The sequence below is a fragment of the Erpetoichthys calabaricus genome, chromosome 4, assembly GCF_900747795.2.
Source record: "Erpetoichthys calabaricus chromosome 4, fErpCal1.3, whole genome shotgun sequence".
In the NCBI taxonomy this organism is placed as follows: domain Eukaryota; kingdom Metazoa; phylum Chordata; class Cladistia; order Polypteriformes; family Polypteridae; genus Erpetoichthys; species Erpetoichthys calabaricus.
This window is the reverse complement of record NC_041397.2, coordinates 56,605,152-56,618,394: the sequence shown is the minus strand read 5'-3', so window position 1 is coordinate 56,618,394 and position 13,243 is coordinate 56,605,152. Positions and strand designations below refer to the sequence as shown.

General features: G+C 36.2%; 1 protein-coding gene across 1 annotated transcript in view; it reads right to left on the bottom strand.

The window, feature by feature from the left end:
- lnx2a (ligand of numb-protein X 2a) overlaps positions 1 to 13,243 on the bottom strand; it is a 149,115-nt gene that overhangs the window by 38,378 nt on the left and 97,494 nt on the right. The window contains exon 3 of the mRNA XM_028799493.2: positions 10,990 to 11,228. Within this exon, the coding sequence (XP_028655326.1) occupies positions 10,990 to 11,228 (239 nt within the window). The remainder of the gene's footprint in view (positions 1 to 10,989; positions 11,229 to 13,243) is intronic.

Here is a 13,243-nt window from a genome sequence, read left to right as displayed (position 1 = left end):
ACTGGGCACAACCATTCAAAAAAATTCCATATGTGCTTTTACTATGTTCATCACTTTGAAGGGGTTATACTCATGAACATCAGTTTGACTTTAAAATCAAATGAGAAAAAATATAATTTGCGTATTAATAATTAACAATGAAGAATGCATCCTTTTCCCCTCTTGCTAACTTCATGCATTGCTGAATATATGTTCTGCTTACAGACTACACATATTGATAGGGTAATGAGCTTTGAAACATTGACTAAATTCCTTTTATTAAGATTTGTTAACAAATGGAGCATCTCTTTTCATTGCTAATGTAGGCAAGCCAAATTACCATTTTTTTTTAAACTTGCCTTGATTTTTACCTGATAAAACTGTTGTTAGCATGTGTGAAGTTTACCATGGTGTGTTATGCATAATTATAGGTTGTGTAAGGTTTCCCACATAGACCCTTAACTGCATACATCTGTAGACATGTTCATTACAATCACAGAGATTAATTCAAAGCCTCTATTCCTTTATCAGGACTGTGTTAAGACATGGTATTAAAAAGGAAAGAATCTCATCATCATTTCTTCTCCTCTTACAAATTTGTGACCCTAAAAGTTAAATGATTAAAACCCACATCTGATCAGTCACATCATTGTGTTCTCAAGGCAGGCACAAATCTATTTCTGGACTAAATCCATAATGAGATAAAAGTTGCACTAATTGAAGGTGTTTTACTTTTTTTTTTTTTTAAATATTTAGCACAGTTCCTAAAATCGCACACTGAAAATTTCCTGCTTCTAGCAAAAAGCATTTCCAGACATGTCTTCTCTTGTTTTTCTTTATGACATGTGTTGATGCAGTGCTGTATCATCACAATTGTGAGACATTTTTATATGTAGTTTTTTTCATGTAATATTGTGTCTTCTGAAGTAACTTGTATATTGGCAGTCAGTACCAATGATACTATCAAAAAATGGCACCATTAATACTTCATAATTTTGGTATTGACTGGTATCAAAATAACAGTTCTTGTGACATCTCTAATTAGGCATTAATTGTATCGGTTGCCCGTTTCATTGTTTAACGAAAAATAAAAAAAGTAAAAAGGAGTTTTCAGTTCAAATCATTCCAATGACTATCACCCAAGAGCTCACAAGTTTTGAGATCTAAAACTATTGAACAAATTTTACATTTTTATAAAGATAAGACTGTATCAAAATGATATGAAGTGCAGTTCCTACCATTATACAGAGATGCAGATAAAGCTATCTGATCTACTGAACTTCATCTTAACGATATAAATTAAAATCTACTTCAGCCAATGTACAAGTATATGGACTAAAATTACTTTTGTTTGACTACAGTGAATCACCTTGAGTAATGGTAAGAATGTACACTCACCTGCCACTTTATTAGGTACACCTCTTCAACTGTTTGTTAACGCAAATATCTAATCTACCAATCACATGGTAGCAACTCAGAGCATTTAGACATGTAGATTTTGTCAAGACGACCCGCTGAAGTTCAAACTGAGCTTTGAATGGGAAAGAAAGGTGATTTAAGTTACTCTGAATGTAGCATAGTTGTTGGTGCCAGACGGGCTGGTCTGACTATTTCAGAAACTGCTGATCTACTGGGTTTTTCACACACAACCACCTCTAGGATTTATAGAGAATGGTCCGAAAAACTGAAAATATTCAGTGAGCGGCAGTTCTCTGGGCAAAAATGCTTCGTTGATGCCAGAGGAGAATGGCCAGACTGGTTTGAATGGGTAGAAAGGCAACAGTAACTGAAATAAACACTCATTGCAACTGAGGTATACAGAAGAGCATCATGTGGAAGTAACCCCCAAGGAAGACAGGAATAGTTCAATCAGTCTTTATTCAGTCACCGGTGAGTATATAGGATTCATGCACTGCAAGGCAGAAGAGCGAAATTCCGCTTTAGTCGGGTTTTTTATATTTTCTCCCCCACTTCCCCTTACTTATAAAAAAGCATAGTATAATTTACCTAAGCATTTCATCTTGTATTGCACAAAACGGCCAACCATTTCTGTTTTGTGTACGTGTCAGATGGGGCCCTAAAGAAGGAAAGGTCATCTTTCCTGTGTCTAATAGACGCGTTCCTAAAAAGGAAGTTGTCCTAGGTCAGCTTACTGCACCCTGGCTTATGGCAGATGCCTGTATGAATAACCTGCCATTATAGGAAAAGAGCTTTGTCAGCTTTTAACTCTTAGTAGCTTGTAAGCAGTTACATTTTCTTTCACAATCTCTAAACACACAACATGTTGAATCTTTAAATAGATGGGCTACAGCAACAGGAGACCTCACCGGTTGCCACTCCTGTCAGTTAAGAAGTGGCAACTGAGGCTACAATTCACACTGGCTCATCAAAATTGGACAACAGAAAATTGGAAAAATGTTGTCTGGTCTGATGAGTCTTAACTTCGGCTGGGACATTGAGATGGTTGGGTCAGACTTTGGCGTCAACAACATGAAAGCATGGATCCATCCTGCCTTATATCAACGGTTCAGACTGGTGGTGGTGGTGTAATGGTGTGGGTGATATTTTCTTGGCACATTTTGGGTTCCTTAGTACCAACTGAGCATCATTTAAATGTTACAGCCTACCTGAGTATTGTTGCTGACCATGTCCATCCCTTTATGACCACAGTATTCCTATCTTCTGATGGCTACTTACAGCAAGATAACACGTTGTGTTACAAAGTTCAAATCATCTCAAACTGGTTTCTTGAGGATAACAGAGTACACTGAACTGAAATGGCCTCCACAGTTACCAGATCTCAATCCAATAGAGAACCTTTGGGATAAGATGGAACTGGAAAGTCGCATCATGGATGTGCAGCCGACAAATCTGTAGCAACTGCTTGATGCTGTTATGCCCCAAAATCCTAACACCTTGTTGAATGTATATCGCAAAGGATTACGGCAGTTCTGAAGGCAAAAGGGGGTCCAAACCAGTAGTAGTAAAGTGTACCTAATAAAGTGGAAAGTGAGTGTATATTCAACACAAAAGAGAAAAAGAGAAAGAGAGAGAAACCCTGTAACACACCTTTTGCTTCTTCTAATTATAGATGCCGTCCGACACAGGTGTGAGTACTGAGCTAGAAAGATGTATGTCAAGCTCCATCCAAGCAGAAAGTTGTAAAAAAGGAGAAAACAAAACAAAAATGTATTTACACTCATTAGGATTACAATAACTGGAAAAAATTGTTCTTTAGGAAAGTAAAATCTGAAAATGTCATAAAAGCTGTAAATATTTTTAAATTTATCTAGCAAATATTGTAAATCCTATTAGAAATACTGCTTGATCTTTGAATATCCTGGCTATTCAGTGATGAACACTGAAGCCCATGTACATATATCCTCCATTTAAAGAGCCAGCATCTTCTCCAAAAGTGCAAATGCATATGGGGTTATAGCCTTCAGGGTTGACTGTCTCTTGGCTTCAATTAACAATATACAAATCAACATACAAATATGTTGGCTGGAGAAATGATGCTCATTATTTTTGTTGTACTGTTTATTTACTCACTTACCATGTTCCTATTCAGTTTTTAAAATGCAGCTCTAAAAGGCAAGCTTTAAACTATACTGTGTTAAATTTGTATGGCATTCTTTTGTTGGCATGTGCTTTTAGAGTTTTTTTTTCTCTCCCACATGCAACACATTGGAGTCTGCCCTAGCATCCTTGCCTAGGGTGATTCATATCGTGTGTCTGATGCTGTAGAATAGGTTCCATCCTCCACCCAATTGAATTGGATGTGTATGAAAAATGATTGGACAGGTGTGCTTCTAAAAATAAGATTTATTACTGTTTGACAATGACTTGCCTCTTGGAGACTCCATGGTATTTAATCATAGGAAGCCTGTAATTTCACCTTGAGCCAGTAAAAGATACAATCTAAATTCATACCACTACAAGATTTCTGTTTACACTTGTTTGTAAGACCTCTTTCTGCATATTCAATAAGCAGACATCATAACATAACATTGTCACTGAGGGCATTTTTGATTTGGTAAATCAACTTTACAAGTGTCTATAAGATGTTGGAAGGAAACCCTATGCAGACAGGGGAGAGCATGGTCCACTAAACTGCAAATGTTAAAAGTATATACTTCCATTATTAAACTTCCTCTCCCCTTCATTCATTGGTCAAGAATCCTGTTTTAAACTCAAAAGCACAGAATTAAGACAATGTGTTTTCCGGTTTGCAATGCGCACTGGTTTTTTCAAGAGTAATGTTAACAATATTTTAGCAAAGTATTCAGTATTCAACTGGATAATGGACGTGTACGTTATGTGACGTAACTAACGAGAGAAATGTTTTCTTTTTTCATGGACATTTTTCACATCATTTGCCGTTTTACAGCATGGGTCACTATTATGTTTTATTACATCAAACGTTTTTTCTTTTTACATAAAAATATTGGCTTAAAATTTCTTCCTGGCCATCACTACAAACTTCATGGAGTAACTGACATATAAAAAAATATCACTTTTGGATGGAATATTTCTTTAAGGTCACAGATTTATGACACTGGTACATGACATTGTTTCAGCTTTTCAAGTAATGTAGTAAAAGTTAACCAATGAAGTACACAGCACTCAAGAAAGCAGATCCATTATGGTAGCAAATTAAAAAATAGATGTGAAGTAGATGTCACAGTGAAAATAAACAAAAGGTCAGTAAAACTATATCACTTTACAAAACGATTAGAACAGGGTCTGAATTATTATCAACAGTCATCAATCAACAATCTCTTTCCTCTTTATCTTCCCTTCAATTTTCTTTCAGTCCTTCTTTGGCTATTATTAACATTTGTATTTTCCCCCACTTTAATTTAGTTTACTTCATGCTTTCGATTCCACCCCTAAAAACAATATCCTATGTGAGATCTCATCTTTCACAATTTTTCTATATTTCCAAAAGACCCTTCATTCAGCACTCCACTCTGATTTACAACAGGTTATATGTGGATGATATTACCATATTTAGAATTACACCTTTGGGTGTAAACCTTTTCTCCAATATTCACCCATCAATCACTATGAAAGTAAAATCTTAGGTACCCAAATTTTGCTCCCAATCACAAATGCTCTTGGAACAGTTTTGTGTTGAAAGACACACCTCCAAACTGGCACTCCCACAGTTTGATCTTCTACCATGAGTCTGCTAGAATTGGACTTGGTTGGGTATTAGCACTCTTGGAATATCTTTGAAGATTTCAAGCTCCACACACTAAGACTCTACTTCTTTTTTGTCTTTTTTTTGCCTCTGGCTGTGGACATTTGGAGTTCTATTATCTTGTTTTTACTCTCATCCCTTTTTGGTTTCTCTTGTTGCCTTTCAATCATCACAAAGCCAGTTTCTCTTTTTTAATCAATTATTCCTCAGAAACTTAGTTCAGTGCACATGCATATACACATAAGGAGAATGTACACACTTCACATAGACTGTGACTAGAGTAGAAATTGAATCCAGTATTCTGAAAATAGGAAGCAGCTCAGCTAACCAAGCATGCCATGCTACTTAAGATCAATAAAACACTTGAAATATGGTGAAAGGAGATACGTCTACTTCTGTGAATGCCTTGTATTTTAAAGAGGCAGCATATTTTCTCGCCTTTATGATCACACTTATTCATGTGCTACTGTTTTGAATTTCTATATTTATTTATTAAAAAAATACCTCTCACAAAATCTTTGTTTCCTAATTAGTATACCACTGAAGCCAGTAGAAGTATAAAGAAACGTAAATTTAAACCTTATTAAGAGATTTTCTTTGTTAAGGTAACCATGACAGCACTTTTACGGTGGCATAACAAATTTGCTTGTATATTTTAAGGTTTAATATACTGGAATTCACTTTGTAAATGGTTATATGTTTCATGTAATAATGCATACATTTGTTTATCCATCACAAGCATTTGGGCAAAAACACTAAACTGGAATAATTAGATTCAACTGATGTTTATATAGCTCCTCACTCACACACCAGCCTCGGGGCGTGTACCTTACCTCAGATTGGCTAGCGAATGAGAGAACTATTTAACGGATTTAGATCAGGTTTTTTCTATAATTTGCTTGAACATTCTGGTTGATTTTGCATCTTCTCTAATCCCGCTAAAATTCATAGTTCACTTGCAGGAGCAATATATATTCATTCGCACTAATCCGAGACAGAGGCTGCGGGCCAAGTGGAGGGGGATGTGTGATGCCAGGAGCGGGGAGCTGGGCAGGGCCCTCCTCGCTGTCCTTTTTCACCAATATGTGGGCGGAGCTGTGGGGCATGGTTAATAATATTATAAATACAATAATAAACACCATGTTTCATTCAGTGTGAGAAAACAGAATTTCACATTAAAAACAATCACTTTCATTGATTAGATAATTATGTCATTAGGCTAAGTACGTTGGGCTGTGAAATTGCATTACCACTTCCTTCTGTTGTGAACACATTTGAAAAAAGGCAGACGGTAAGCAAGTGAAAGAAAAGACGCACAATGGAGATGCACAAACATTTGAACAGGACACATACAGTTACAAACTCTTTAGAGAAGGAAGCCTCACTGTCATCCCAGTAAGGTGAATGTTACTTCACCGTTATGTGATACAGATAAATAAGCAGTGTTTGCTAGGCTAGGTATAATGAAATGAAATGAAGTGAGGCATAATGGGGGTCATAGTCCATAAGTCCATAGCGAATAAAACACTAGCACTAGTGTTACACTAGCATAACACTAGCACTAGCATATCCGACAAAGTTTTATGATAAGTAACTAAATATGTATCACAGCCCCTAGCTAGTAACTGTTCAAATTTTCACTTGCCATAATGTTTTTAATGTTTTTTTCATTCACTCTGCCAAATTATGGTACTGCTTTACATGCTTGCATTCATATGTAACGTTACCATATGTGTGCTTACACAAATGGTTGCAAAGAAATGTACATCCTTATCTGAGCAGAAATGTGTGTGCAAAGGAAATCAAAAACTCAGTGAGAGTGCAGCGGCCAATCCCACAGCACATCAACCATAGGGTTACCAGATGTCCAGCAAAACGCGGACACATCCTCCTTTTTGGCGTTGTGTCCTGTGTCTGGCAGGCATTGCCTAAAAAGGTGAAAATGTCCGGCTTTCGTTAATCACTGACTTGACAGTGTTATTGGCTGAAATCGCACGCTTTCATCTCTATGTTACAGTGGACAAAAGGAAGAAAGCGACTCTCTGTTGACTCTGTCAGAGGAATTCTTCTTACAAAGTAAAATTTTAAGAACGTTTCTTGTCTGGACTTCCACTCCTATGTTGCCGGGAACAATGAACTGCTGTGAAAAGTAGCCTCGTCTGAAAAATATGAAACTGCATAGTTATCCTATAACTTTTTATTTTTGATGACTCATTTTGTGACCTGTAAAATTAGTTGTTTTAAAGTTTTCATTGTAACACACAGTTCACACTTTTTCGTGAATAGAATGGGACACATTCTCCTTTGTCCTTTATGACCTTCAGTGTCCTCCTTTGGGTTGGCAGGTATATGGTAACCATAACTGTGACTGAAAAGGGCTGGCTATAAGATTTCAAATGGCTTTTATACAGTCTGGAGGATGACGTGATAATGTGAAAGTGTTGCTGCAGCAAGCCTAGTGTATAGCCAGTAAAACAGATTTTGTGTCAGGATCATACTTTTAAAACATGAAAATTTAACAGTACACTCCCAACAGCAAATGACATGCGGCAGGCTGCGACAGTGTGTTGGTTACAAGCAAATGTGCCAAAATATCTATAGTGGTAAAATGATTCCAGACATAAAAAGACGAATGTTGATGTGAAAAGATATGATCTTTCAGTTAAAATACACTTGACATATTCATAGCAAAAGAAGTTTCACAAAAATGAAAGCACTTGCTTTGCTGCAAAAAGAAAATAGTCTGGACATTTCCACAGCAAATGATAACTAATTTCAATCATTACTGCAGACTTAAAAAAACTACAATGTCATGATGGTGCAACAGATTCATCGCTGGTTTAATATTGTGGCGGTTGTACATGACAGTTTGCCAGTAAACCTTCTCTTTCACAGAAGCTGAAGAAAAAAAACGTAATTTAAATTACATCTTTAATTTTGAAGTGTATGTTTCTGAATATATGTTGTGTGTGTATGTTCATAAGCCAAACTGCAAGTTCAGTTTATTGAAAACTGTTGTTTTTCAAGGAAAGTGTGTGTGTGTGTGTGTGTGTGTGTGTGTGTGTGTGAGTGAGTGAGTGTACTCATTGCAGGACCAGATATAATTAATTGTTTTGGTTTATTATATTATTAAAATACAAGTGTAATTTTCACTTTTCTTTAAATTTCTATGTGTATATTTTTGTTTTGAGTTTGTTTTAAATTAACACTTAACCATCGGTTATTTGTTATTTTTAAAGCAAATGGCCACTAATGTTTTTTCTGTATGTATATTGCAAATTGCAAAGTGTTCCGTAAAAAAAGGTTTGATTAATGTTGTTAAATAGCATTACACTACTTAAAAAAGACTCAATGAACTTAAAAAGAAGTAGCAGCAGTAGTATTATCTTGTTTACACAGATTTTCAAATATATTACAGTAACATTGCAATAGATAACCATACTAATTTCTGCATAGATAATAAAGGTTTTCTAAATTAGAAAAATAACACGTGCTAGTAAAATATAGAAAAAGACCAAAAAGCTACAAATACACACACAAAGAACTCTGATGCTGATGTATAACAGTAAAGATAGTCAAGAAAAACATAGAAAAAAATTTCTAAATTTGCAGTTGTCAGACAGGCGAAAGTTTAGAAAAACTATTTGTTTATTTATTTAAGTGGAATGTGATCAGCAAAATTTTACCATGTATATTAAGAAGTGTCTATTCACATTAGATATATCAGAATGAGATTTTTCAGATCTATTTCTAATGTTTATCCATTCTTTTTCTTTTACGAGTTATTCTCATGTGATCTGGGTTTGTATAAAGTACATTAGTTAGCCCAATTGTACCTCAGTGTTGGTTCTGGATGCACACCCCAGCCTATGTTTTCACGTGTTTCCCATTCATGGCCCTTTCCATGTAGTAATGTGAAAATTATATATGCATGAGTAACATAATAATGCTTGCTCATTGTGCCAATAATCTTTTAAAGACTCTGTTATACTTGGTCTTGCTCTGTATTAATGTTTATAATTCTGATCTTAAGCTTTTCAATTCAGTTTTGAATTCTGTTCTTGAACCTGTTTTGCCAGAATTGTGTACCAGTCCTTCTGCTTACCTAACTATCTTTTACTAGACCTCCTTGCTCTTGAACTACAGTTCTGACCATGACTTCTGTTTGTCCTACTGTCCAAGTATCACTTTCACATGCAAACTGTCAGTCATTATTGCTTCTTACAGTATCACTTCACTATACAGTATAGCTGTGAGATTAGTGCTGCAGTTGTTAGCAAACTGTCCCCAAACACCATAAAAGGTTAATGATATGGTCTATGAGGAGTGATAAATGCATATGCATGAAACCACTACCATTAAGATCCTCCTCGGGGATTACAAAGGACCCCCAAGCCATCTGAGAAATTAATTTCTTTGCAGTGTTCTGGATCTTCACATGCCATGTAGTTCATACCACCTAAACCTAACTAAGATGTTCAAACCACTTTATCAGCCTTCCATTGATCTAGCAGAACACTGATTCTATTTAACCGTCACCCTAAATCGGCAAACTCTTCACTAGCCAGTGAAAACAAATCCAGAAATACCACGGAGACACCAATTTTCAGACTGTTGTACATACAATATTACCGTTTTGATCACTACCTACAGTTTGTGAATATGGTTACAAATTACAGCTTACAGTAGTTCAATGGATAAATCAAAACAAAAACTTCTAAAATCTTAGTTTCACTCTCTGGTACAGAGTCTTTAAAATTCTGTTGTCCCTGCCTTAATCTGCTGATTACCTAAACAATCTCTGGCCCCTTCACCAAAGAACTGCATTCTTCCACTGGGAATCAATATTATTTCACCATTAAGGCACACATTTCTAATACTTGAAAAAGAAAAATATCCTTTACTCTTGTTGTGAAACATTATCCATTTTTTCTAAATTTTAAGTTTATATAAAACAATTTTTTTGCTGTTTATACTTGGTCTTGGTACTTTAAACTATGTTTTCTTGTATAATCGAAGTTTAAGCATAGCCCTGACTCAAAGCAGACTGAGAGTATGACTTGTTTCATTTCCTGAAGATATCTGTACTCACTAAAAAATAGTAGTAAGGGAGGGCCATAGGATTTACTGTAAAACAAAGGCACACAAGTAATAATAAACACTCAATAAATCATGTGTGCGCTTACCTTTCATTTGTGACGAATTCTGTATCTTTGCAGACAGAATGTGTGATTTTATTTCTGGCTCCATACAATTTCAACTCTACATAATCTTTTCCATTTTTTTTTTCTTTCTCTGTTTACTGTTTGGCTATACTGTATTTCAATCTTCCAGAGTGGTGCCCTTATCTTTTCAAGTGTTTGCGCAAAACCCTCTGACAGAGGGTTGCCACCTTAAACAATGATGTCTGACTCCCATGAAACCACAAATGACCTGTGAAGATCAGACACTAGCTTATAAAGATTGAGGTCACCAGTCACATTTAGTGTATGTCTGAGTTCTCTGGTATCTCTGCACATCTGATGTTTTAGCAAAAAGCCATATATCCAGCAATTATCTTATGCTGCTTGCCCTTCCAGGTAGTATGCTCCTGGGATTGCTGTTATCATAGAATTATCCGACCTTCTCAGGGAACCTTTTCATGCCCTTTATTGTACAGCACCTCCTTAGCCCCAAGCTCAAAGCCATGGTATAAACTATAATGTATATAATTCATATTATAATTATAGCTATTATTGTAATTGATTAATTAATTGTGGAACATTTGAAATAGAAAATTGATTCTATCCAAAGTCCATACTCACTGTCCTCTTCATTGCTTTCCTCAAATGCAGGATTATCTAAACCGTGTTCATCTGTCCACATTGGTACAGAGGTGGATGATGCACCACCACCTATGCCTCCGAGCATGTCAAGGTCAGGCAATGAAGAGTCTGAACTATCCATTGCTACTGGCTTGCTGTCTTCCTTGGTGTCCACCTCTTGTAGCCGCCCTGTTCTGCACCTCTCCAATCCAGCCCTGTGTTTTGAAGCACCTGGGCACCTGTTTTGTAAAAACATAATAAAAAGTTAAAGCAGTACGCTTTCTAAATATGTTTCTACACTTGAACTATGAAACCTGTCTTCTAAAAGCAAGACACTTCCAGTACATATGCAATGACTTCACCCAGTACTGTCCAATTGATGTTTTAATTATATATGGACCAAGCTAGTTACACATAGTCCCTAAACTTGAGTTATTTTTTCAGGCCTAAAAAGAACCACAAATCCTGACACCTCTTTGAAAAGGTCCAATTTTTTCACCCCCAGAATATACATCAATAGCAAATTCTAAAGGTTTAAAAAATCCTTTCTGCAAAGATGTTTTGCATTTTCACCATCCTGAATCTGCTCTTCTTTATCTAGTGTTTATTAAAACTGATTATACAATGTACTTAACGCTTTAAAGAAGCAACCCTGCCCTCCCAGTATGTAATCTCCAGTTTTAAGTGTTTGTAATTACATGTAGGCAGATGACCTCCTACTTAAGTCTTCACAGGATACATGTCTAGCTGGTGTTTTATTTTGAGTGAAAGTCAAGATGGCTTGTGTAAAGAATTACATCAGAATTTAAATTAGTTTATGAAAAATCTGCATTAAAATCAATAACAAATAAAATAGGAAGAGTTTACCCCAAGGGACACTGAAGTATATTAGAGCTGTTTATTTAGGAGACTGAAGATGGGCTGAAAAAGCAATCTGGAGGGGAGAAGGGCCTTTCTCATCCTTGACTCCTGAACCATGCCCCTGTTTGGGCACACACTTTTTGGATAATAATGTTAGGTTATTTATGATGTATCAGACTAGTTTACACTGGCAATATTTTTTTTTTTTTTTTTTGTTCTTTATTTCGTCTTATACGATTTCTCGTATTAGAAGTTTGTTAGTTTTCGCATACCCCTTGGGGTCAGAGCGCAGGGTCAGCCATTGTACAGCGCCCCTGGAGCAATTACAGGTTAAGGGTCTTGCTCAAGGGCCCAGCAGAGTAGGATCTCTTTTGGCAGTGACGGGGATTCGAACCGGCAACCTTCAGGATACCAGCGCAGATCCTTAGCCTCAGAGCCACCACTCCACCCTTAAATATCAGGTTCAAGGCAAGAACCACACCCAGAGGAGATCCAGTTCATCACTGGACACATTCATGCACTCAAAATTCTGCAAAATGGGACAATTAAGACTCACAAATTAAAGGCAGTGTTGTGTAGTGGTTAAGGCTATGAACTTCAAACCCTGAGCTTCCAGGTTCAAATCTCACTACTGACACTGTATGATCATGTGCAAATCACTTCATCTGCCTCAGCGCCAACTGAATTACAAAATAAATGTAACCAATTGTATTTCAAGTGATATGAGTCATGCTGTATAATGGTGGCAGACAAATAAGTAAATGAAAATTATAAATTAACATAAACATCTTTGTAACTGGAAGAAAAGCAGAAGGACCTAAATAACAACAAAAAATATAACACAGACAAGTGTAAACTTCACACTGACAATAATCAGCCCAACCTTAGTAGAATAAGAAATTTAACTAATTGTAAATTCCTTATTTAAATATTAATAAATAAATGACTATTATGCATTACTCCACAAGCTGTTATAAAAATCAATTATAAACAGCAAAAATGCTTATTAAGGAGTATTTAGTAGATTCCCAAAAGACGTCTCTTATAAAATTATTTTTATGGACTTTAAGAAAGTTGAGATGTGTCTGTGTTAAGAAAATGACAGTAACCAGGCATATACACAAAATATTATCTGAGCTCAAGGCCCTGTTGGATCTGGTGCCATCACCTGCCACCCTCCTTCAATACCAGGGTAGAACTACCTGACAATACCATTTACAAGGTGTGAGACCTGGGATGAATTCATAAAAGCAAGTAACAATTATTGCACATTCTTGATTTGTTTACAAACGCTGTTACAGATTCGAGCAGCTGAAGTCTGCCTAACATGTGGAGGAGTCGGGCAGTCTAAAGCAATCCTCCAGAACCAGTAAAGCAAACCTGAACTGGAAAG